This window comes from Mustelus asterias, chromosome 7, assembly GCF_964213995.1.
Source record: "Mustelus asterias chromosome 7, sMusAst1.hap1.1, whole genome shotgun sequence".
Classification (NCBI taxonomy): domain Eukaryota; kingdom Metazoa; phylum Chordata; class Chondrichthyes; order Carcharhiniformes; family Triakidae; genus Mustelus; species Mustelus asterias.
Genome location: NC_135807.1, coordinates 137,029,732 through 137,054,070, shown reverse-complemented (window position 1 = coordinate 137,054,070; position 24,339 = coordinate 137,029,732). Strand labels below are relative to the sequence as shown.

At 45.9% G+C, this 24,339-nt stretch overlaps 1 protein-coding gene across 2 annotated transcripts in view; it reads left to right on the top strand.

The window, feature by feature from the left end:
• The window catches only part of col14a1a (collagen, type XIV, alpha 1a), a 245,891-nt gene that overhangs the window by 211,692 nt on the left and 9,860 nt on the right, over positions 1-24,339 (top strand). For both annotated transcript variants that reach the window (XM_078216910.1, XM_078216911.1), the window contains exons 42-44: positions 7,167-7,238; positions 11,453-11,488; positions 20,738-20,804. In XM_078216910.1, coding sequence (XP_078073036.1) covers positions 7,167-7,238; positions 11,453-11,488; positions 20,738-20,804 — 175 coding nt within the window. The remainder of the gene's footprint in view (positions 1-7,166; positions 7,239-11,452; positions 11,489-20,737; positions 20,805-24,339) is intronic.

Sequence of the window (24,339 nt, the reverse complement as noted above, 5' to 3'; positions counted from 1 at the left end):
ATGTTTCGATTAGATTTCCTCTTAGTTTCCTAAACCCCCAGAAATGTAGGCCTAGTCTACTCAATCTCTCCTCATAAGAATATCCTCATAAGCCAGGAACCTGCCTTCGTGAATCTCCATTCCACTTTCTCCAGAGCAAGTATATCCTTTCTTAGATCAGGAAACTAAAACTACACATACCAGTCAGGTGTTATCTGTACTCTTCACCTGTCTTATCATCTTTGCCTTTACTATTCCAAAAGTCTTCAGAAAATTGGAATTAATATTCCTCTCCTTCAATACTCCAGGATGTACAATCGTGTGAACTTGCCAACTTTCCTCTTTCCCTGGTAACTTCTTAATGCATTAATTTTCAAATATTTATTTAATAATCTTTTTAAATATTTATCCCGCACCTTCTACGGGGGAATCTTAAGGTCCCACTTTCTGTTCTACTCAGTTTTAAAAAAAGGATTTATTTTATAAACATTCTCTCTTTCACCTTCTTCCGTCAGGAAAAAGATACAGAAGTCTGAGGACACATACCGACCGACTCAAGAACAGCTTCTTCCCTGCTGCCATCAAACTTTTGAATGGACCTACCTCGTATTAAGTTGATCTTTCTCTACACCCCGAGCTATGACTGTAACACTACATTCTGCACTCTCTCCTTTCCTTCTCTATGTACAGTATGCTTTGTCTGTACAGCGCGCAAGAAACAATACTTGATTTGATTTATTATTGTCACGTATTAGTGAAAAGTATTGTTTCTTGCGCGCTGTACAGACAAAGCATACCGTACATAGAGAAGGAAAGGAGAGAGTGCAGAATGTAGAGTTACAGTCATAGCTAGGGTGCAGAGAAAGATCAACTTAGTGTGAGGTAGGTCCATTCAAAAGTCTAATGGCAGCAGGGAAGAAGCTATTCTTGAGCCAGTTGGTACATGACCTCAGACATTTGTATCATTTTCCTGATGGAAGAAGATAGAAGGGAGAATGTGCAGGATGCTTGGGGCTCTTAACTACATTGGCTGCTTTGCCGAGGCAGCGGGAAGTGTAGACAGAGTCAATGGATGGGAGGCTGGTTTGAGTGATGGACTGGGCTTCATTCATGACCTTTTGTAGTTTCTTGCGGTCTTGGGCAGGAGCCATACCAAGCTGTGATAAAACCAGAAAGAATGCTTTCTATGGTGCATCTGTAAAAGTTGGTGAGAGGCGTAGCTGACATGCCAAATTTCCTTAGTCTTCTACTAATACATGTGACAACAATAAATCAAAAAAATCAAAATCAATTAATCTCTATTGCCCTGTGTCAATCTAAAGGTCTGTGCATTACAGAGCACAAGAGGTCTGATTAAGATGATTGAATGAAATCTTGCCTGCTAGATACAAATCAGACATATTAGAAATTTAGTGAACTGTTGACCAGGATCTTGGTGGAACAAGTGAAGAAAATTATATTGAAAAGCTCAATTAAACTATTTTATCCTAACATTTTGTGGATTAAGTGATCAAAGATATGAGATGAATAAGTAGCTAGTGTGTCTTAATGTGGCACGTTAGAAAGTAAGATGTAACTCTGGTTATGATTACTGGATCTCCATCGCTCATTCTAACACAGAGACACTGGATGTTTAGTGTTATTTTCCAACATGTACCATCACTGAGCCCTCTCGCTGCTGCTGCTAGTGACTGCATGAACATACATTTCACCCATCAGCTTCCTAACTGAATGTCATTTTACTGGATGCAGTGAATGCTAAATGCTAATAATCTCAGTGCCTTACACACCTGGCACCCGCCTTTCCCTGGCACGAGGCAAATCATGGGGCTGTGACGTCTTGCGTAGTGGTCCATTTTGGCAGGTCAAATGGGATGAAGGAGTATAATATCAAGGGTCAGACTCTTAGCAGTGTAGAGGATCAGAAGGACCTTGGGGTCCGGGTCCATTGGACTCTTAAATCGGCCTCGCAGGTAGAGGAGGTGGTTAAGAAGGCATATGGTGTACTGGCCTTCATCAATCGAGAGATTGAGTTTAGGAGTCAGGAGATAATGATGCAGCTTTATAAGGCCCTCGTCAGACCCCACTTGGAGTACTGTGCTCAGTTCTGGTCGCCTCATTACAGGAGGGATGTGGAAATGATTGAAAGGGTGCAGAGAAGATTTACAAGGATGTTGCCTGGATTGGTTGGCATGCCTTATGAGGATAGGTTGAGGGAGCTCGGTCTTTTCTCCTTGGAGAGACGAAGGATGAGAGGTGACCTGATAGAGGTGTACAAGATGTTGAGAGGTATGGATCGGGTGGATTCTCGGAGGCTTTTTCCCAGGGCTGCTACGAGAGGACACAGGTTTAAGGTGCTGGGGGGTAGGTACAGAGGAGATGTCAGGGGTAAGTTTTTCACTCAGAGGGTGGTGGGTGAGTGGAATCGGCTGCCGTCAGTGGTGGTGGAGGCAAACTCGGTAGGGTCTTTTAAGAGACTTCTGGATGAGTACATGGGACTTAATAGGATTGAGGGTTATAGGTAAGCCTAATAATAAGCCTAGGTAGGTAGGGACATGACCGGCGCAACTTGTGGGCCGAAGGGCCTGTTTGTGCTGTATTTTTTCTATGTTCTATGTAACGTCTGATCCCATTTTAGATCAGATCACACAAAGTCAAAATTGTCCCATCCCGAGGGGGTCTTTGAGTTCTCTCGTGCGGCTTTCCTGTGTCACTTGCTACCTGAAAGCAGCATAATATCACTGCGTCTCGCGCCTCTCGGATTTGAGAAACTGCCCCCTGGAGAGTGAAATTGGTGTTGCGCATTTTACAGCCGGATTTAGTGTGGGTTTCAGTGTCGGAGCCCTGACAAAGCTTAAACACCAGGTGACAGGTTAAACATGGAGCAGAGCTCAACCCCGTTTCCCCAAAGCAAAGATGCCACTGCTGTAAAGGTAAAGTCGCCGTAGTCCCAGATAACCATGGGCTGTTCTCCCCTTTGAAGGGGAGAGCTGGCTGGTAGTGATTTAACCTGAGGATCACCACACCTCAGCAAGGGGCAAGGTTGAGAAGGCTTCATGAATAACCTCAGCCAGTACGGGAATTGAACCCGTGCTGCTGGCAACACTCTGCATCACAAATCAGCCATCCAGCCAGCTGATCTAAGCGACTATAATAGGGACGAGTCAGTCAAAATAAGCAATAATGTGAGAAATGATTTAAAATGCTTGTTATGGTCTGGCACCTTGCTCAAGTTGGCTAAATGTAAGTATGTGAGTGAGCTGATTTCATCCTCTTGAATTGTAATGCGTGCGTAATGACAGAACATGGAGGATCTTTAGATAGGACCTGTCTGGATTTGACAGTCGATAATCTCTTATTCATGATGAAAAAAAGCCAAATCTGCACACTGTGGCTGCTTTATATCATTCATATATTTTTTTAATTTTCTTGTTCCTAGCCGTGACCATGGCTGATCATCAAATTCAATATCCTGATCCCCCTTATCCCCCATATCCCTTGATCCCTTTAGCCCCAAGAGCTATATCTAATTTCTTCTAGAAATCACGCAACGTTTTGGCATCAACTACTTTCTGTGGGAGTGAATTCCACATATTCACCACCCTCTGGGTGAAGAAATTTCTCCTCACCTCAGTCCTAAAAGGTTTACCCTTTATCCTCAAACTATGACCCCCTAGTTCTGGACTCCCTCACCTTTCTGAGTGAATACTTAATTCAAATCTGGAATACTTGTTTCAAGGAGCCCGATTTTCTTCATTTTTTCGAACCAAGGCTGCATAACAATAGGAGGCAATGTTGAAATGGAATTTTTCCTGGCTTCTGAGTTAATTGAAGATTAATAAAATACAGATTCAAAATACTGCACACTATACAAAGACAATTCTTACTTGTATATAATTGGAAACAGAAGTTAATGCCTTTATTCAGAGACTTTCAAGGATATGAAGGCATTAGAGAGGGTGCAGAAAAAATTTACAAGAACAGTTCCAGTTAACGTGAATAGATTGCAGAAGCCGGTGTGGTTCTCCTCGGAGGAGAGAGGACTGAGAGGAGATTTGATCGAGGTGCTCAAAATCATGAGGGGTCTGGACAGAGGAGAGAGGGAGAAACTGTTCCCATTGGTGGATGGGTAAAGAAGCAGATGACACCAATCTAAAGCGATTGGCAAAAAAAAGAGGCAAGACTCTTCACTCAGCCAGTGGTTAGGAATCTGCCCAGGAGTGTGGTGGAGACAGATTTAATCATCAGCAGTGAGCCAGCAGGGACAAAATGGGCTGAATGGCCTCTACTTGTGCTGTAACCATTCCATGATTGCTAATGTTTTAGGATATTTAGCAATTTTAACCTGGCGGCAAAAGACAAATAATTTTATGGTTGGTGCTTTTAGTCTGTTTCTTCCGGGCTTTGTAAAAGATCCAGAGTATTGACATTTTGATAAATTAAATTTCAAACTGGATTATCGAAATATAGGAAATAGAAGCAGGAGGAGACCATTCGGCCCTTCGATCCTGCTCCACCATTCATTATGATGATGGCTGATCATCCAACTCAATAGCCTGATCCCACCTTTCCCCTTTATCCTTTAATCCCCTTTGCCCCAAGAGCTATATCTAATTTCTTCTTGAAAACATCCAATGTTTTGGCCTCAACTGCTTCCTGTGGTAGTGAATTCCACAGTCTAACCAGCCTCTGGGTGAAGAGATTTCTCCTCATCCCTATCCTAAACATTCTACCCTGTATCCTCAGACTGTGACCCCTTGTTCTGGACACCCCTTTCCTGTCTGTCAGTGTCTACCCTTGTTAGAAATTTATAGGTTTCTGTGAGATCCCCCCCTCATTCTTCTGAACTCCAGTGGATACAATCCTAACTGTCTCAATGGCCGGGATTTTACAACCTTGCTCGTGCGAGGCTCGTAAAATCCTGCCCGAGGCCAACGGAAAATATTCCGTTCTGTGAGTCTCGCCCGCTCCGATTCTGAGGTGGGAGAGACAGTAAACTTCCAGCCAATCTCTCCTCATACTTCAGTCCCACCGTCCCAGGAATCAGTTTGGTAAACCTTCTTTAGACAGGTTGCCTGGAAATTATTCCAGAGCACTTAAATGAGATCCTCCATGTTTGGTATCCTGCTTTGCATGTGTTCAGCTATTTACTTAATATGAGCATGTTGTTTCTCATTGTAGCTGTTTAATAGTTCATGTTGCTCTCTGTGATGTATCTTATTATTTGCTGATATTTGACTCACTGCAGATCAGTGATTTCTTGTTTTGCAATTGAAAACCATCTCCACTCCTAACCACCCTCCCACCCAATCTGCCTCGCTAAAGAATGAGCCAATCAGCAGCTGACAATGTTGTAAATATTAAGTATTTCTATCTGCTCACTCGCTTGATAGCTTTCTCTTTTAGCCTGTGCAGTAAGGGTTATCAGAGTATTAATAGCACCTGGAAGTAGAGTTATGTTTGAGGAGGACATCTGAAATTTCCATTACTACCAAACTTATCAAAGATACTGATCCAGTTGCCCCTTTTGGAATTGTTGACAATTGTCAGTTAAATTAGATGATTACAGTATGATAAAAGCAAATTACTGCGGATGCTGGAATCTGAAAATGCAGGAAAATTTCAGCGGGTCAGGCAGCATCAGTAAGGAGAGAAAAGAGCTGACGTTTCGAGTCCAGATGACCCTTTGTCAAAGATTCCAACATCCGCAGTAATTTGCTTTTATTGCGAGATAAAATTATTAGATTATCAAAATCCTCCAGTATCCCGAAGTACCATCCTTTCCATGTCTAAATGCCACCATTAGTGCACGGTGACACAGTGGTTAGCACTGCTGCCTCACAGCTCCAGGGACCTGGGTTCGATTCCTGGCTTGGGTCACTGCCTGGGTGGAGTCTGCACGTTCTCCCCAGGTCTGTGTGGGTTTTCTCCAGGTGCTCCGGTTTCCTCCCACACTCCAAAGATGTGCGGGTTAGGTTGATTGGCCATGTTAAATTGCCCTTTAGTGTCACGGGATGTGTAGGTTAAAGGGATTAGTGGGGTAAATATGTGGGGTTACCTGGATAGAGCCTGGGTGGGATAGTTGTCGGTGCAGAATTGATGGGCCAAATGGCCTCCTTCTGTACTATAGGGTTTCTATGACTGGGAGAAGTCTGCATGTTCTCCCCATGTCTGCGTGGGTTTCCTCCAGGTGCTCTGGTTTCCTCCCGAAAGACGTGCTGGTTAGGGTGCATTGGCCGTGCTAAATTCTCCCTCAGTGTACCCGAACAGGCACCGGAGTGTGGCGACTAGGGGATTTTCACAGTAACTTCATTGCAGTGTTAATGTAAGCCTACTTGTGACACTAATAAATAAACTTTTAAACTACTTGCGTGCTACAATTTGTATTCATGGTATGCAATTCCAGCTTAAAAGCAAAGTTTAATTTAGACTAAGAGCAGAACACTTCTGACATTATTGTTTTTTGAACATACACATTTTGATGTGGTGAAAAATTTTGTAACAAGCAGCATAAATTCTAAATGAAACATAATAATTAAGTATAAGCCAGATTGTTGACGTGTTCAATATGAAAACCCTCGTTCTCCACACTCCTCCTTTTGTAAGGTTGAATACTCATTTCCTTTTCCCGGTCAGTCGCCCAGTTTTAGAACGTAAGAACATAAGAACTAGGAGCAGGAGCAGGCCATCTGGCCCCTCGAGCCTGCCCCGCCATTCAATAAGATCATGGCTGATCTTTTCGTGGACTCAGCTCCACTTACCCGCCCGCTCACCATAACCCTTAATTCCTTTACTGTTCAAAAATTTATCTATCCTTGTAAAAACATTCAATGAGGTAGCCTCAACTGCTTCAGTGGGCAGGGAATTCCAGAGTCATAACCCTTTGGGTGAAGAAATTCCTCCTCAACTCAGTCCTAAATCTGCTCCTCCTTATTTTGAGGCCATGCCCTCTAGTTCTAGTTTCACCTGCCAGTGGAAACAACTTCCCTGCTTCTATCTTATCTATTCCCTTCATAATCTTATATGTTTCTATAAGATCTCCCCTCATTCTTCTGAATTCCAATAAGTATAGCCCCATATATATGAGGCAGGGTCCTCTCTGTTCACTGAAGCTGTCCAAATGGAGTTCTTTACGTGGCTTGTGCATCTGTGCTGGGAGTTTAACGTGTTGTTGAATGGCTTCACAGGGAACTCCAGGCGTCCCCGGTGCGCCCGGAGCGACAGGCAATACTGGTACCCAGGGAGAGATCGGAATTCCTGTAAGTCAAACTTTAACTGATTGTCTCTTTGGAAAGTGTAAAGAATTGTTTGATTGCAAAAACCTGACAGCAATTTCATTTCTTATTCCATTGGTTACCATTTACTGTGGAAATATGCCCTTAATTTTGGATCAATATTTGAATACTGAGTATGCTGGAACATTTGTAATGATCAGGTGTGAGTCTTGTGATTGCAGCAATAGAGCCACAAATATTGCATTTGATTCAGGGTTGATTTTTATTTCCAAAATATACTTAATTCATAAAATTTGTCCCGAGTAACAGTTCAAAGTTGAGATTACCTGAAGTGCACAGACTAGTTTCTTTCAATGCAGCATGTGTCGCTCTGAGGTATCTCACTACTTTTGGATTTACAGGTTACATATACAGTAAGAAGTCTCACGACACCAGGTTAAAGTCCAACAGGTTTATTTGGAATCACGAGCTTTCGGAGCGCTGCTCCTTCACCAGGTGAGCGGAGAGGTGGGTTCACAAACAGGGCATATATAGACACAGACTTACAAAATCTTACTAACTGTCCTGGCTCAAGACAATTCCTTCAACCTGTTCAAGGGGTGTGGATTGTACCGGGTCAGGACAGTTGGTAAGATTTTGCAACTCTCTGTCTGTATATGCCGTGTTTGTTAACCCCTCTCTCCACTCATCTGATGAAGGCGCGGCGTTCCGAAAGCTCGTGATTCCAAATAAACCTGGCGTTGTGAGACTTCTTACTGTGCCCACCCCAGTCCAACGCCGGCGCCTCCATATCATACATGTACAATGTTCACTTTGTGTAAAGCGTACAGCCTGAGAGGTTTCCCATGGTAACCAACTCCGTGCTGTAGCCCTGAGCTTCAGTGGGTAGTACTGGAGTTTGGACTGTGAAACTTTGTTACACTCGGTTGTGGACAGCTCCGTACACAGGAAGAGCAGCGACCATTGGAATTCAGCACAAGAAGATGCTTTTATGTTTCCTTTTGACAATTTATCCACATTTAGAGAAATTTAACTTTGTGTGGACATAAAGAAAAAGCAGCTCTTTGTCGAGTGGAGACCATAACTGGGGCCAGGCCCGGCCTGGCAGATAGCCATGTTGGGTAGGGTTGCCAACTCTGGATGTGTTCCTGAAGAGTTCGTCACATGACTTCCTGCTTCTGACTGCCCCGCCTCCACACTGCTGCCATTGGTCACCCAGCTCGTCCATCCTCACAGAGCACCGCCCCCCCACCTTCCAATGTCCAAATGGAAAGTGAACAGCCTCTTCATTAACCGATTGGATAACTTGACCCTCGATCAAGCAACTTCTTCTCCCCATCACCAACAGTTCGATAAGCAATACCTGAAAATGTTCAAAGTAAATGAATAAAGACGGATCCCCCCCCCCTCGCCCCCCCACCCCACTCCCCGCGGTGATATTTCTGCTTGTGTTGGCTTGTGGCAATGTCTCAGTGATTAATCTCCAATTCCTGGACAATCCCAGAGGGTTGGCAACCTCTAGTTCTGGAGTTGGAGGAGTTAATGAGCTGAATGACTGCATCTTAGGAACATCCCTGGATTTGCTTCCACCCTGCCTTCGACGGACGAAACCTCCCTGGCTGTGAAAATTTCCTGGCCACTGTAAGTAAGGGGTGGAATTCCCTGGCCGCTCACATCCCGCCGCCTCTGCCAGCCAGAATGGAGAATTTGGTGCTCAGCCAGGTCTCCATTCACTGCAGCGGGACTGGAAAATCCTGGCCGTGGGTGAGGGCGGAGAACAGCCAATGGAAGCTATAGTTTTTGATTTCCTCTTCAGACCATCCATCGTCTTCATCTCACCTTCGGGATAATCTGTTGCCATGGTCTTATGCTGTTTCAGAGTAGAACACCAAAGGTTTAGGATGGGTTTCAGATGGGTTATCTCCTACTTTACTCTTCTTGCTTCTGACCCTCTTGGTCTCCAGCCAGCTCCAGCTATTCCTGGTGTATCTGTGATGGAAATCTTGATCTGAGAAAAGTTTTGATGCACCTGTTCACTGGAAAAAAAGGAAAGAAACCAGAGTGAGGGTCCGGAAACAGAGTTAACAATTATGAGTCCATATGACTCTTCTTCAGAGCTCCGTTAACTCTGTTTCTCTCTCCATAGATGCTGCCAGACCTGCTGAGGTTTTCCAGTATTTTCTGTTTTTAACTCCCTGTTGTTGCAATCAATTCCCTTCATAATAAATGCTAACATTCTATTAGCTTTCATAATTACGTGCTGCACCTGATTACTAGCCTTTTGTGATTCATGCACCAGGACACCCAGATCCCTCTGCACCTCTGAACGCTGTAATTTCTCACCATTTAGATAATATGTTTATTTTTTATACTTCCTGCCAGAATGGACAATTTCACGTTTGCCCACATTATACTCCATTTGCCAGATCTCGCCCACTCACGTAACCTATCGATGTCCCTTTGTAGCCTCCTTACGTCCACTTCACATCTTACTTTCCTATCTTTGTGTCATCAGCAAATTTAGCAACCATCCCTTCATCCAAGTCATTGATATAAATTGTAAAAAGTTGAGGCCCCAGCACTGAGCCCTGTGGCGCACCCCTCGTCACATCCTGCCAACTAGAAACTGACCCATTTATGCCAACTCTCTGCTTTCTGTTGGCTATCTGGTTCTGAATTATGTGCAGCGAAGCCGCCACAAAAATCAAACGACTAAACATTCCCCCAGTTAATTATGCTTAACTGAATGCTTGACATTTCTGGCATTTCCAGGGTTCTCAATAGCCCCTGACAACTCTTTGAAAATTTATTGCCACTCTGTTAATTGGACTCTTGTACACGGTGAACCTTTCAGACCATTCAGCGATGTCACCTATTCAATTTAAACACTGAAAGGCCTTTTCCTCTTCACAAAGGCACTGACTTTACAAGTTTTAATGTTTCTTGCGAGGCAAATCAGTAGAAGGTTTCTCAGCAAGCAGAAACATGCACAGAGAGGTTGCCTTTCTTTTAGTTGTCGGTTCTTACTGGGGCAGGTCAGGAAAATCCCCAGACTCGGACCTTGTGGGGAATTTTAAACAGCTGAGACCATTGTTTGAAGAGTGCGGAGATTTACTGATCGAAACCCACTGGAACTGTCTTTTAGGAAACAAATAACTTTAGTGTGTCACTCATTCAAAGTCCCTGCTCCCTCTTCTCATGATGAATAGCAACGAGTTTCCATTTTAAAGAATACCCATTACATTGAGAAGCATAAAAGAAGACAGCTCGCAAGCTATCAGAAATTTTGGGCTCAGTGTCTTCACTCAGCTTTATGGTGGAAGGGGCAGTTGTGTAATTATGTGCTCCTAATGTTCCTGAGGGTGGAGGTCTTGTGGTGCAGTGGGGCTAGTATCCCTTCCTCTGAGCCAGAAGCTCCGGGTTCGAGTCCCACCCCAGACGGCCAAGGAAGGTGCGTCCATAATGCGGCCAAACACATTAAATGTCAACCTGCAAAACCCTTCCAACAGGTGATAGGAGTGGGAGAGATTCCTAGTCAGCCATGAGATGGAAAGCAAGTTGGAGCCTCTACCATCTCTGTCCGTGGCTCCAGACCACAACATGCATGGAAAATGCGTGTTGCCATAGCAACTCAGACTCCCCAAATGGACTGCGACGCAATTTTCCTAGAAGAGCTCTTTTTCAAACTGGTTAATTCCTGTACAGTATTGCATTGCCACTTTATTTCTGCCGTGCTCAGGGATGTTTATGAACTTGGACCAAGACGCTGACGGATGTTTAGATTTTCTAGAGTTTCAGATTCAATCTACCCCGGATAACCCGGTGGATACAAGCCACAGAGACGCTGCTACTCTGTAAATATACACGTGGAGATGTGCAAACCACATGGAAGGGCCCGACTGTGAAATAGGCGACAACACAGAAGTTCAAACAGAAAGCAACTTCAACAGTTACAAAGTCTGCTAAAGGAAGTGTGGACTGACTGGGTGGAATTATCTGCAGATATTTTCTTGCCAAATATATTCCCCAGTTAAGGGAAAGTGAGATAAGTACAAGAGGGAGAGCTGAACAGAAGGTCACGTTGATGGGGCGAGATAAAGAGGGTTAGGAAGAAGCATTTGTGAAGCATATCAACCAGCATGGAGCAGTTGGGCCGAATGGCCTTTTTTCTGTGCACAGCTGTCTCTGACCTAGGGGTATTTCAACATCATCCAATATCTCTGTTCATTTTGTTACAGGGTCCAGGTGGTCAGAAAGGCGAGAGAGGACCGAGGGTAAGTTCTGGACGGCTGATTTTCAATAATAAATTATTCTAATTGTGTGAATTTTAGCAGAATCACCCGTGTTAGCAGCTTTATTTCCATATTGTTTGGTAGAATGCAGTATTTGACCTGCAGTGTGTAAACACTGATTAACACCAAAGGCAGCAAGGTAGCAGTTTGAAAATTGCTGTGGCAGAATGTTATATAATGTTATACAATGTTATACAATGCTGGAAATGCTTTATTGCTTTTGTTTGTTGAAGCTTTTAATCTTGCACTCATCAGGACAAACATGAGAATACCAATGTCAGGGAAAAGAACATTATCTATATGAGAAGAGAGTGCTAATTGGTTGGCAAGTAGACTCTGATGGGTAGAGGGGTTGCAATGGTGAATGCACCAGTTAAGGGTGTCTGACGCATAGTTGCCAAGAATAGTTCAAAAATTTAAACCGGCATCTTGACTCTGATTGGCCAAGGCATTGCCCTGAGGAATGAACCAGTGAATGACTGTCACTTGTTCTGTTTAGCTTAAAACAGGCGCAATGTGTGTACCTGTCCTTTCTGGCTGCAAAGGACAGATCGTCAACTTGCAAATCCTTTCAACACCTGTCAACGGAGAGATTCTGGGTCAGCCGTGTGATGGAGAGGATGGTGGAGCCTCCACCATCACTATCCATCGCTCCAGGTTACAACATGCTTGGAAAAGTCTGTGTTACCGCAGCAATTTGGATCTCCCTATGTGAACTGGAACGAACCCACCCCTTTAAACATCACAAGGAAGTACGAATTGCATCTTAACAATCGCCAATTATTCTTCTGCTAAGACAGTGGGTGCTCACAGCATTCTTTTGTGACCATCCAGTATCGTCTCCTGGCCGTACGCCGGTTGGTAACGGAGACTCTCATAAAAAAAACCTCTTCTTTTGCAAAACATTTGAGGCACTTTCAAAAATAACCACTGAATAAGGCGGCTGCTTTTTATCAGGTTCATCTTTTTCTAACAATAGGGGATATTTTAAAAAATCACAATGAAGCAAAAACATCTAAAGTTTAAAAATAGCACAGAGGAAGAATGTTGGGGAAAAGAAACTGTTCCTTTTATTCCTTTCCTGGTTGTCAGGTGTTGCAACAATGTTATCATCATCAAATCCCTACAGTACAGAAGGAGGCCATTTGGCCCATCAGGTCTGTACCGCCCACAATCCCACCCAGGCCCTATCCCCATAACCCCATACATTTACTCCAGCTAGTCCCCCAACACTGAGGGTCAATTTAGCACGGCCAATCCACCTAACCCACACATCTTTGGACTGTGGGAGGAAACCGGAGCACCCGGAGGAAACCCAGTCTGACACAGGGAGAATGTGCAAACTCCACACAGACAGTGACCCAAGCCGGGAATTGAACCTGGGTCTCTGGCGCTGTGAGGCAGCAGTGCTAAGCCATTGTGCCACTGTGCTGCCCTCACCTTTCCTGGTTGCCAGGTGTTGCAACAATGTTAATACACTTGCAAATATTTCCTTTGTAATTTTAAGCGTTGAGATTGATGGATTTTTGTTGAATGAGATTATTAAGGGTGGCAGCAGGAAACCCCGCCACAGCATGGGGACAGCTCTGATATCCTGCACGCAGACCCCCTCCCTAGGGCGAGGGAGAGGGTCTGGATGGGACACTCTGTCAGAGGGTCGGTGCTGACTCGATGGGCCGAATGGCCTCCTTGCACTGTAGAGATTCTATGAAGAGGTCAAACGTTCCATGAGGCCGCAGGAGACCCTGGCCTGGAAATGGAGGGGGTGGGTTCGGGAGGGCACCGAGCACTTTGATAGACTTGGCTGAAGCCGAGGAGTTGGCGGGTGTGCAGAAACCTCATCCACCCCGACCCCTGCCGCGCACACGCAGAGTCTGCGGATCACGCATCAGCCGCCTCAGTGCCGGAACCAGATTCAAAATAAGTTGTCCTCGATCCTGAGAGACTGCCGACAGAGGGGAAACTACAAAAGGTCATGAATGTAGCCCAATCCATCACGCAAACCAGCCTCCCATCCATTGGCTCTGTCTACACTTCCCGCTGCCTCGGCAAAGCAGCCAGCATAGTCAAGGACTCCACGCACCCCGGACATTCTCTCTTCCACCTTCTTCCATCGGGAAAAAGATACAAAAGTCTGAGGTCACGTACCAACCGACTCAAGAACAGCTTCTTCCCTGCTGCCGTCAGACTTTTGATGAACCTATCTCGCATTAAGTTGATCTTTCTCTACACCCTAGCTATGACTGTAACACTACATTCTGCACTCTCTCCTTTCCTTCTCTATGAACGGTATGCTTCCTCTGTATAGCGCGCAAGAAACTTTTCACTGTATGTTAATAAATGTGACAATAATAAATCAAATCAAAAAAAAAATCAAAGAAGGACAGAATTGGTTACAGGAGCAAGGTGCTTTACACCTGGTTATGATACGGATCATCCAGGATCTCACTGAATGATAGAACAGGTTCAAGGGGCTGAATGGCCTCCTCCATTTTTCTACATTTGGTACGATTATAAAAATAAGGCATTAAAATCAAAGGCTTTTCCAGTATATTTTTACACAACTGAGATGGGAGGCTGGTCCAGGTGCCAGCTTTATATGGGTTGGGTCTAATGCAGTCAGAGATTCTGGCTGCCCCGATATAGCAGTTGACATAAGCTGATGGGAATCCGGGCCTGGGACTCTCACACACCAGGAATTCTGTGTCCACCGGGCCTCAGCGGGACCTGGTTTAATCAAAGCTACATGGACCAGGAATGGGGAGAGGCTGAAATATTGAGCTGGACCCTTTGGAAGTAAAAAGGAAAAGAGAAACTGTAAAACAAACTGTTAAATGTGCTGTTCCAAGGAGGGCCGTGGGAGGTGCAGCGGGGGAGGGTGGGTGGGTGGGAGCATCAGCTATCGATCGTTCCCGGGGGGGGTGGGGGCTTGGGGGACAGGAAGAGCAGGGGGAACATTACCCTTTCACCTGGCTAGCTCTGCCAGATGTTATGGCGTGCAGTATACCCTGGAGATGCAGAAATTCATTCCAGAAATATAAAAGCTGACTCTGTTATTAGTGGAAGCTCCTCGAGCAGTTAAATCTTGGCCACTGATAGTTTGATAATCTTGATTGCCAGGACTATAACAGGAGATTGAAAGTGACCCAACTACATATGTTTCCCAATTTATTAAATTCTGTGTGTGTGTGTGTGTGTGTGTGTGTGTGTGTGTGTGTGTGTGTGTGTGTGTGTGTGTGTGTGCGAGTGCGAGTGTGAGCGTGTGCGAGTGTGAGCGCGTGCGAGTGTGAACCAGCAGTGAACATGGCCACGAAGTGGCACAGACAGTTGGGACTGCCTCGACCTATTAATGGTCAGCTTGGCCATGCCAGGAGCTGGTTCATGAGGAGGTTCTGATCCCACACCCCCCCTCCCCCGCCCCCGCTTCTCACTGGGTGCTCGAAGTTCAGGAGCGTGGGGCTGAATGCCAACGAAACAGAAAGTAACAGATTTATCAGAAAACTGAGAAGGGGCGTGCAGCCCAGGACGAGTTTCATTTGTGTTCATCTGACTCCACAAGGCCCCAAAAGCTGCATCTTAGGAATCCGTCCACCAATCCCGTGTACGGGATTGCTGTGTACAACAGCCTCCTCCCCAGGTCTCCGGTGGTTTTGGGGGAAGATTCTCGCGTAGAGACACCTCCACCGCCAGACGGCAATAAAGCATGCCAGGGAGCGTTCAGTAGAAGCCCATCCAGGAAACCCCTCTGCCCTGTGCCAAAGGGTATGGGGGGCATTTCCATGAGGGGACTCAGATTGTGGGAGGGGACTCAATGTAAATGTATCGCTGCAGGGTCTGACGGCAGAGGGTCTGTGAGTGTGTGTGTGTGTGTGTGTGTGTGTGTGTGTGCGCACATGTGTGCGCGAGTGTGAGTGTGTTCTTGACACGTGCATTTACAATGTGACTGATAGGAGAAGGCCATGAATAAAGCCACAAAGAGATGCATCATTAGGCCAGGTGAATTGCTCTGAGCACTTCCTCCTCATTGTGGATACTCCGTAGAAACCCCTCTGAATTTGAAAACACACTCAATAGCTCCAACTGAAACTGTCCGATTGCAGCAAACATTTCAAAGTTATGGCATCCATATTAAGCCAACAACAATTTGCATTTATATAGCACCTTTCATGTAGCAAACCATTCAAAAGTGTGTCACAGGAGCGATTAGCGAATAAAATTTGTCACAGAGCCGCATATTGGGATACAGCTGACCGGAAGCTGGGTCAAAGAGGTCAGTTTGAAGGAGCTTCTTAAAGGAAGACAGGGAACTGGAGAAGGGAATGGAATCCTCGGACTACAGGTCTCAGCAGCTCAGGCAGTGGCATGGTGGTATTGTCACTGGACTAGTAATCTAGATACCCAGAGCATGATCTGGGGAACTGGGTTCGAATCCCACCACGGCAGATGGTGAAATTTGAATTCAATAAAAATCTGGAATTAAAAGTCTAATGATGACCATGAAACCATTGTCGATTGTTGTAAAAACCCATCTGGTTCATTCATGCCCTTTAGGGAAGGAAATCTGCCGTCCTGACCTGGTCTGGCCTACATGTGAATCCAGAGCCACAGCAATGTGGTTGACTCTCAAATGTCCTCTGAAATGGTGGACAGATAGGGATGGGCAATAAATGCTGGCCCAACCAGCAACGCCCACATCCCATAAAATGGATTTTAAAAAAGCTACAGCCACTAATAGTGAGCCCAAAGGAAGGGGAGATGCGTAAGACACCAAAATTAGGACAGCACAGAGACCTTGGAGGAGGTTAGAGGAAACAACGTGGCCTTGCAAGTTGTGCGGCAATCTGAAATTTCCTGCAAAGAGCTCACACAAGTTGCAGTGCTGCCTGCAAAGTTGAGCATGGAAATGTAAAGAGCCCAGGCACTTAAACAAATCATCCACGGACTACAGAAGAGGTGATACATCGCTCTTGAACTGTTGATGATCTGAAAGTACAACACTTCAACAAGATTTATTCAAAATCCATGTCAAGTACATGCTCTTCATATGTCCTTTGTGAGGCTGTTTTGAAAACAGGTTGATAAAGAGGGTCAGTTGCACTTGGCTATGAATGGTTTTGGGAATTGGAAAAGATGCGTTTTTCATGGATAAACTTGTAATTCAAATACATTGTGTCCCAGGGATTTAACATCATTGCAGTTTTTTTCCACTGCTCTGTGGCTTTATTAAATTATATTGCACAAAAAGGATTTTGCCTTTTATATAAAAAAGGGACTGATGTTGAACATGTGAAGGCAATTAAACACCGTCACATCAGACTGCAGATCGGCACGCGGTGATGACCCCACAGGGAAAAGTTTCCCTCTCAAGCAGAGAGTTTATTAAAACTTCACATTTAACAAGGTTCCCCAAAGCTCCAAGGTGAACTTTCGGGAATTGAGTTTCCACTTTGGGCACAGCCAGTGATTCCGACACTCATTGCACCCTTTTTGAAAACTCATTTGCAAATCTGCCCACAATCAGGACAATCCGGCCAAGCTTTAAAGTGTAGTTTAAAAAAAAATGTTTTGCTTTAAGAAGTACTCAGTGATACATTTAAGAGCGTTAACTTGGTAAAGCCTGCTGAAAATGGCTTTGCCACATGAAATAAAAGTCTTGATCCATCACCTGTAGCCTGATTTTAAATAACCTGAAATAAAAGCAAATTACTGCAGACGCTGGAAATCTGAAATACAAACAGAAAGTGTTGGAAATTCTCAGCAGGTCTGGCAGCGTCTGTGGAAAGAGGAACGGAGTTAACTTTTCTGTATGGCCTCGCCTCCAAGCTCTAAAGAAGAGTCATATGGACTCGAAAAGTTAACTCTGTTCCCCTCTCCACAGATTCTGCCAGACCCGCTGAGATTTTCCAACATCTTCTGTTTTCATTTTAAATTCCTGAAAATGACTTTCTTCAATAAGAATCATCATAGAATCCCTACAGTGCAGAAGGAGGCCATTCAGCCCATCGAGTCTGCACCGACCACAATCCCACCCAGGCCCTATCCCCGAAACCCCACATATTTACCCTGCTAATCCCTCTAACATACACACCCCGGGGCATTAAGGGGCAATTTAACATGGCCAATCAATCTAACCTGCCCATCTTCGGACTGTGGGAGGAAACCGGAGCACCCGGAGGAAACCCACGCAGACACGGGGAGAATGTGCAAACTCCGCACAGACAGTGACCCGAGCCGGGAATCGAACTCAGGTCCCTGGAGCTGTGAGGTAGCAGTGCTAACCACTGTGCCACCGTGCCACTCGTAAATAAGTTGAGATACAGTAGGCAGTTCCTCAGTAAATTATAAAAACATTCAAAATTTATTTATCCTTGTGCCCAGAAGATCCAACGTTATTTTTGAAGCCCCATGAATAGATGTAACTAGTAGAAATTCCCAAGGTGATTAATGAGGTGACACAGTGGTTAGCACTGCTGCCTCACAGCGCCAGGGACCCGGGTTCAATTCTGGCCTCGGGTCACTGTGTGGAGTTTGCGTGTTCTCCTCGTGTCTGCGTGGGTTTCCTCCGGGTGTGTCAGAATTGAACCCGGGTCGCTGGTGCTGTGCGGCATCAATGCTAACCACTGTACCACCGTGCCACTGGTTAATGCCTTACCTAACTCAGTACCATCATCCCGGTACCTAAGGAAAACCAAGCAGCGTGCCTTATGACGATTGGCCAGTGACTCTGACATCCATCATTATGAAGTACTTCGAAAGGCTAGTCACGGCACAAATCAATTCCAGCCTCTCAGACTACCTGGAACCACTACAGTTTGCCTACCACTGCAACAGGCCCACAGCAAACGCCATCTCCCTGGCCCTGCACTCAACCCTGGAACACCTAGATAATAAGGACACCTATGTCAGACTCCTATTTATTGACTACAGCTCAGCCTTCAACACTATTATTCCCATGAAACTCATCTCCAATTCCATGGCCTGGGCCTCGGCATCTACCTCTGCGACTGGACCCTGAATGTCCTAACCCACAGACCACAATCAGTAAGGATAGGCAACAACATCTCCTCCATGATCATCCTCAACACCAGTGCCCCACAAGGCTGTGTTCTCAGCCCCCTACTATACTCCTTATACACCTATTACTGTGTGGCCAAATTCCCCTCCAATTCGATTTTCAACTTTGCTGACGACACCACTGTAGTGGGTCGGATCTCAAACAATGATGAGACAGAGCACAGGAATGAGATAGAGAATCTGGTGAACTGGTGCGGCAACAATAATCTCTCCCTCAATGTCAACAAAATGAAGGAGATTGTCATCGACTTCAGGAAGCATAAAGGAGAACATGCCCCTGTCTACATCAACGGGGACGAAGTAGAAAGGGCCGAGAACTTCAAGTTTTTGGGTGCCCAGATCACTAACAACCTGACCTGGTCCCCCCATGCCGACACTATAGTTAAGAAAGCCCACCAATGCCTCTACTTTCTCAGAAGACCAAGGAAATTTGGCATGTCAGCTGCGACTCTCACCAATTTTTACAGATGCACCATGGAAAGCACTCTTTCTGGTTGTATCACAGCTTGGTATGGCTCCTGCTCTGCCCAAGACCGCAAGGAACTACAAAAGGTCGTGAATGTAGCCCAATCCATCATGCAAACCAGCCTCCCATCGTTAGACTCTGTCTACACTTCCCGCTGCCTCGGAAAAGCAGCCAGCATAATTAAGGACCCCAAGCACCCCGGACATTCTCTCTTCCACCTTCTCCTGTCAGGAAAGTCTGAGGCCACGTACCAACCGAATCAAGAACAGCTTTTTCCCTGCTGCTGTCAGACTTCTGAATGGACTTACCTTGCATTAAGTTGATCTTTCTCTACACCCTAGCTATGACTGTAACACTACATTCTGCACTGTCTCATTTCCTCCTCTATGAACGGTATGCTTTGTACAGCATGCAAGAAACAATACTTTTCACTGTATGTTAATACATGCGACAATAATAAATCAAATCAAATCAAAGATTAACCATTGTAAGTGAACTGAGCACAGAACTGACTTAACCCACTACCCCCCAATCTGACACGACTACACCCTCTGATCTGAATAACCACCACCCCCCCAGCTCCAACCTAGCCATACTGAATTGCCGCACAACTTGCAAGGTTTCCTATAATGTCCTCCAGCTCAATAACTCTCCAAGATCTCTGTACTGCCCTAATTTTGATGTCTTGTGCATCTTCCCTTCCTTCAGACCTGACTAGCCCCGGACCCAACCCAACTAGCCCTTCTCCCACCCGACTACCCAACTGACTTGACTCCATTACTACCCCCCCCCCCCCCACCACCCCCCAACCACCTGACAATCTCCACCCCTTGATAGTCACTCACCCACTCTCACTCACATACAGACTTGAAAACCTGAACAAACTTACCTGAAAACAGCAGCTAATGTCATGAGAAGGATGGAGACATGTGTTTGACCGTCTATTCCTGTGCTTGATGGTCTTTCTCGTGGATGTCTGCATTGACGATCCATACTTCAGCTTGGAACGCAAAACCCGGCCGTAAGACTGGACAAGGGTTGGGTCAGAAAAACAATGGCAGGCAGCTTCAGTGCTCCTCACAGCATCACCTCTGGAACACCTGGGATATTGTGTTCAAAACAGGTGTAAAGCAAATCACAAAAACTTGCATTGTGCTCAGTGCACCTCACGCCTGAAATTCGCTGATCGTTTTTTAAATTCATTTGTGGGACATGGGCGTCGCTGGCTGGCCAGCATTTATTGCCCATCCCTAGTTGTCCTTGTTCAGAGGGCCGTTGAGAGTCAACCACATTGCTGTGTCTCTGGAGTCACATGTAGGCCAGACCGGGTAAGGACGGCAGATTTCCTTCCCTAAAGGAACCAGATGGGTTTTTCCGACAATCGGCAACGGTTTCACGGTCATCAGTCGATTCTTAATTCCAGATATTTTTTATTGAATTCAAATTCCACCATCTGCCGTGGCGGGATTTGAACCCGTGTCCCCAGAACATTAGCTGAGTTTCTGGATTAATAGTCTTGTGATAATACCACTAGGCCTTGGCCTCCCCTTACATTGGTAATAATATCAGTATCGGGATCAAAAAAAAACAACGCAACTCATGGTTTGAATTTTAATGCCTGGATTGTGTTTAATATTATTGCTGACCATTGAAAGCACATTCTAATTGATGGTATTGTTTGCTTTCTCCAGGGCGATACCCAGCCACAAAGTGCCGTTCGAATGATTGCTCACCAAGTGTGTGAACAGCTAATCCAGAGTGAGTGATTCTCCTTAGACTTTCTGTCAAGATAATTCCAAGACCTCCGTCTAATAGGTGCAATCTGTGATTCTTAATGGATGATTCCACTGCCAGAAGGATGTGGAAGCTTTGGAGAGAGTGCAAAGAAGGTTCACCAGGATGTTGCCTGGTCTCGAGGGTGTTGGCTATGAGGAGAGGTTGAATAAACTAGGATTGTTTACACTGGAAAGATGGAGGCTGTGGGGAAACCTGATAGAGGTCTACAAAATGATGAGAGGCATCGACAGGGTGGATAGTCAGAGGCTTTTTCCCCAGGGTGGAAGTGTCAATTACAAGGGGGCACAGGTTCAGGGTGAGAGGGGGAACGTTTAGGGGAGATGTGCGGGGGAAATATTTCACGCAGAGAGTGGTGGGTGCCTGGAACACGCTGCCAGAGGAGGTGGTAGAAGCAGGAACATTAGCAACATTTAAGAGGCATCTGGATACATGAATAGAGAGGGAATAGAAGGATACAGACCGAGTAAGGGCAGAAGGTTTTAAGTTTAATTAGGGCATCATGATCAGCACAGGCTTGGAGGGCCGGAGGGCCTGTTCCTGTGCTGTACTTTTTGTCCTTTGTTCTATGAAGTGCCTACAGGATGTATTTCTTCCAAAAGCATTCAAAAAAGGCAAGACGTGAGCAGGACAGCCCAATGCTGCTTCAGATAGCTGTACCAGAGTACTCACATTTCACTCTCAAATCACATTTGGATGGCACTGCTGCCTCACAGCGCCAGGGACCCAGGTTCAATTCCGGCCTTGGGTCATTGTCTGTGCTGAGTTTGCATGTTCTCCCCGTGTCTGCGTGGGTTTTCTCCAGGTGCTCTGGTTTCCTCCCACAGTCCAAAGATGTGTAGGTTAGGTTGATTGGCTCTGCTAAATTGCCCCTTAGTGTCAGGGGGATTAATAGGATTAATATGTGGGGTTATGAGGTAAAGGCACGGGTGGGATTGTGGTTGGTGCAGACTCGATGGGCCGAATGACCTCCTTCTGCACTGTAGGGATTCTGTGATTCTTCAAACTCTCGTGTTAATTATTTATTAAAATATTAGAATTGATGAAAGATGGCTGTTTAACAGAGGCTCAAACATTGTCCAATCAGGTAAGGAAGCATCAGTCTGCTTTTCCATTGGCTGTGGGAAGGTGGGTGCCCTAAGGTAGGTCTGATGGGTGGTCAAATGGCAGGAGCACAGGGGCGGAGCTGTGGGAGATCATGTGATGAAATCTCCAGGAATACATCCAAGCAGAGTTGGCAACACCAGCTGATGAAGACCATCAGATATAGGAGCCATTTGGCCCATTGAGTCTGCTCCGCCATTTGATCATGGCTGATATGTCTCTCAACGCCATTCTCCCATCTTTTCCCGGTAACCTTTGATCCCCTTATCAATCAAGAATCTAACTATCTATCTCATGTTCAAGTCCAAGAGGGAGATAATATCTGTGTTAATGTGGGGCCTCGGCATATCATTAAACAATATTCAGAAGTGATTCACACGTAATGAAGTCCAGTGGATACGGGCAGCGAGGCCTGGCTCTTCCTGGCACCTTCTCCTGGATTTCCCTGCCCAGGAACACAGCTGGTGACAGAGCCTGATCCATGGAGCCTCTCCCCACCACGTCCTCCCCACTTAATGCTGTTTCTGGTGGGTTACCATGTGGAAACCAGAGAGTGTGGCCAGTGAGAAGGGTAGAATCGTTGGTGGAAGAATGATGGAGTTTGCGATGATGGGAGTGGGAGGTCCCAGGTGGGCAGAGGGGCGGTGGTGGGTTATTTGAGAACTGAAGGTGACAGCTCCAGACTTTCCGGCATTGTGACTGGAGCATTGGACTGGAGGCAGGTCGAGCAGCCTGACAGATACAGAGGCCATTGGAGGATTGGGAGATAGGATTGGGTGTTGTCAGTATGCACAATGTTGTTGAGACATTGCGGTACAGAAGGAGGCCTCTTGACCCATTGAGTCCATGCCATCAATGTGGAAGCTGAACCCATGATAATGTCACTGAGGGACAGCATGTCATTGAGGAAGAGAAGCTGCAGATGGTAGTATAGTGGTTCTCTCACTGTACTAATAATCCAAAGGCCCAGGCTAATGGCCCAGGCACAGGTTCAAATCCCACCACGGCAGTTGGTGGAATATAGAGTTAAATAGCCTCCCTCTGAGCTACTGTTTCATAGAAACCCTACAGTGCAGAAGGAGGCCATTCGGCCCATCGAGTCTGCACCGACCACAATCCCACCCAGGCCCTACCCCCACATATTTTACCCGCTAATCCCTCTAACCTACGCATCTCAGGGGCAATTTTAACCTGGCCAATCAACCTAACCCGCACATCTTTGGACTGTGGGAGGAAACCGGAGCACCCGGAGGAAACCCATGCAGACATGAGGAGAATGTGCAAACTCCACACAGACAGTGACCCGAGCCGGGAATCGAACCCGGGACCCTGGAGCTGTGAAGCAGCAGTGCTAACCACTGTGCTACCGTGCCGCCCTAAGGGGATGTGGGGGTTATAGGTTCACAATAAATTCAATTAATTAATAAAAATGTTTCTATGTTTCTAAAAATCTGGAATTGAAAGCTAGCCTCAGTAACGGTGACCATGAAGCTATCATCAATTGTTGTAAAAACCACCTGATTCACTAATGTCCTTTGGGGAAGGAAATCTGCTGTCCTTACCTGCTCTGGCCTATATAAAATCATAGAATCCCGACAGTGCAGAAGGAGGCCATTCAGCCCATCGAGTCCGCACTGACAACAATCCCAGCCAGGCCCTATTCCCATAACCCCACATATTTACCCTGCTAATCCCCCTGACACTAGGATCAATTTAGCATGGCCAATCAACCTAACCCGCACATCTATGGTGTGTGGGAAGAAACCGAAGCACCCGGAGGAAACCCATGCAGACACGGGAAGAATGTGCAAACTCCACACAGACAGTGACCCAAGGCCGGAATTGAACCCGGGTCCCTGGCGCTGTGAGGCAGCAGTGCTAACCCACTGTGCCACCGTGCCACCCCCATGTGACTCCAGAGCCACAGCAATGTGGCTGACCCTTAAATGTCCCTCTGAAATGGTCGGGAAGCCACTCAGTACAAGGGCAACAATTGATGGGATGGACAACAAATGAAGAATGGAACCAACGGGGGTGGGGGCATTGCACTGAGTGGAGAGGGAGGAGGATAATGGTGTGGTTAACAGTGTTAAAGATGATGCCGCGAGGGATAGTGTACCATGGTCACTGTAATTGAGAGTGAGGTGAGAATGAGGAAAATTAAAGTCTGAATGGAGTAGATGACTAAGGGGATGTGGGGGTTATAGGCTCACAAATCACTACAAATTATCAATGATGTGGAGATGCTGGCGTTGGACGGAGTCATCGGAGCAGCGCTCCGAAAGCTCGTGATTCCAAATAAACCCGTTAGACTTTAACCTGGTGTTGTGAGATTTCTTACTGTAGAAATTATCAAGGCCAGGGTAAAGCAAGCAATAGAAAAGCAGAGCGATTG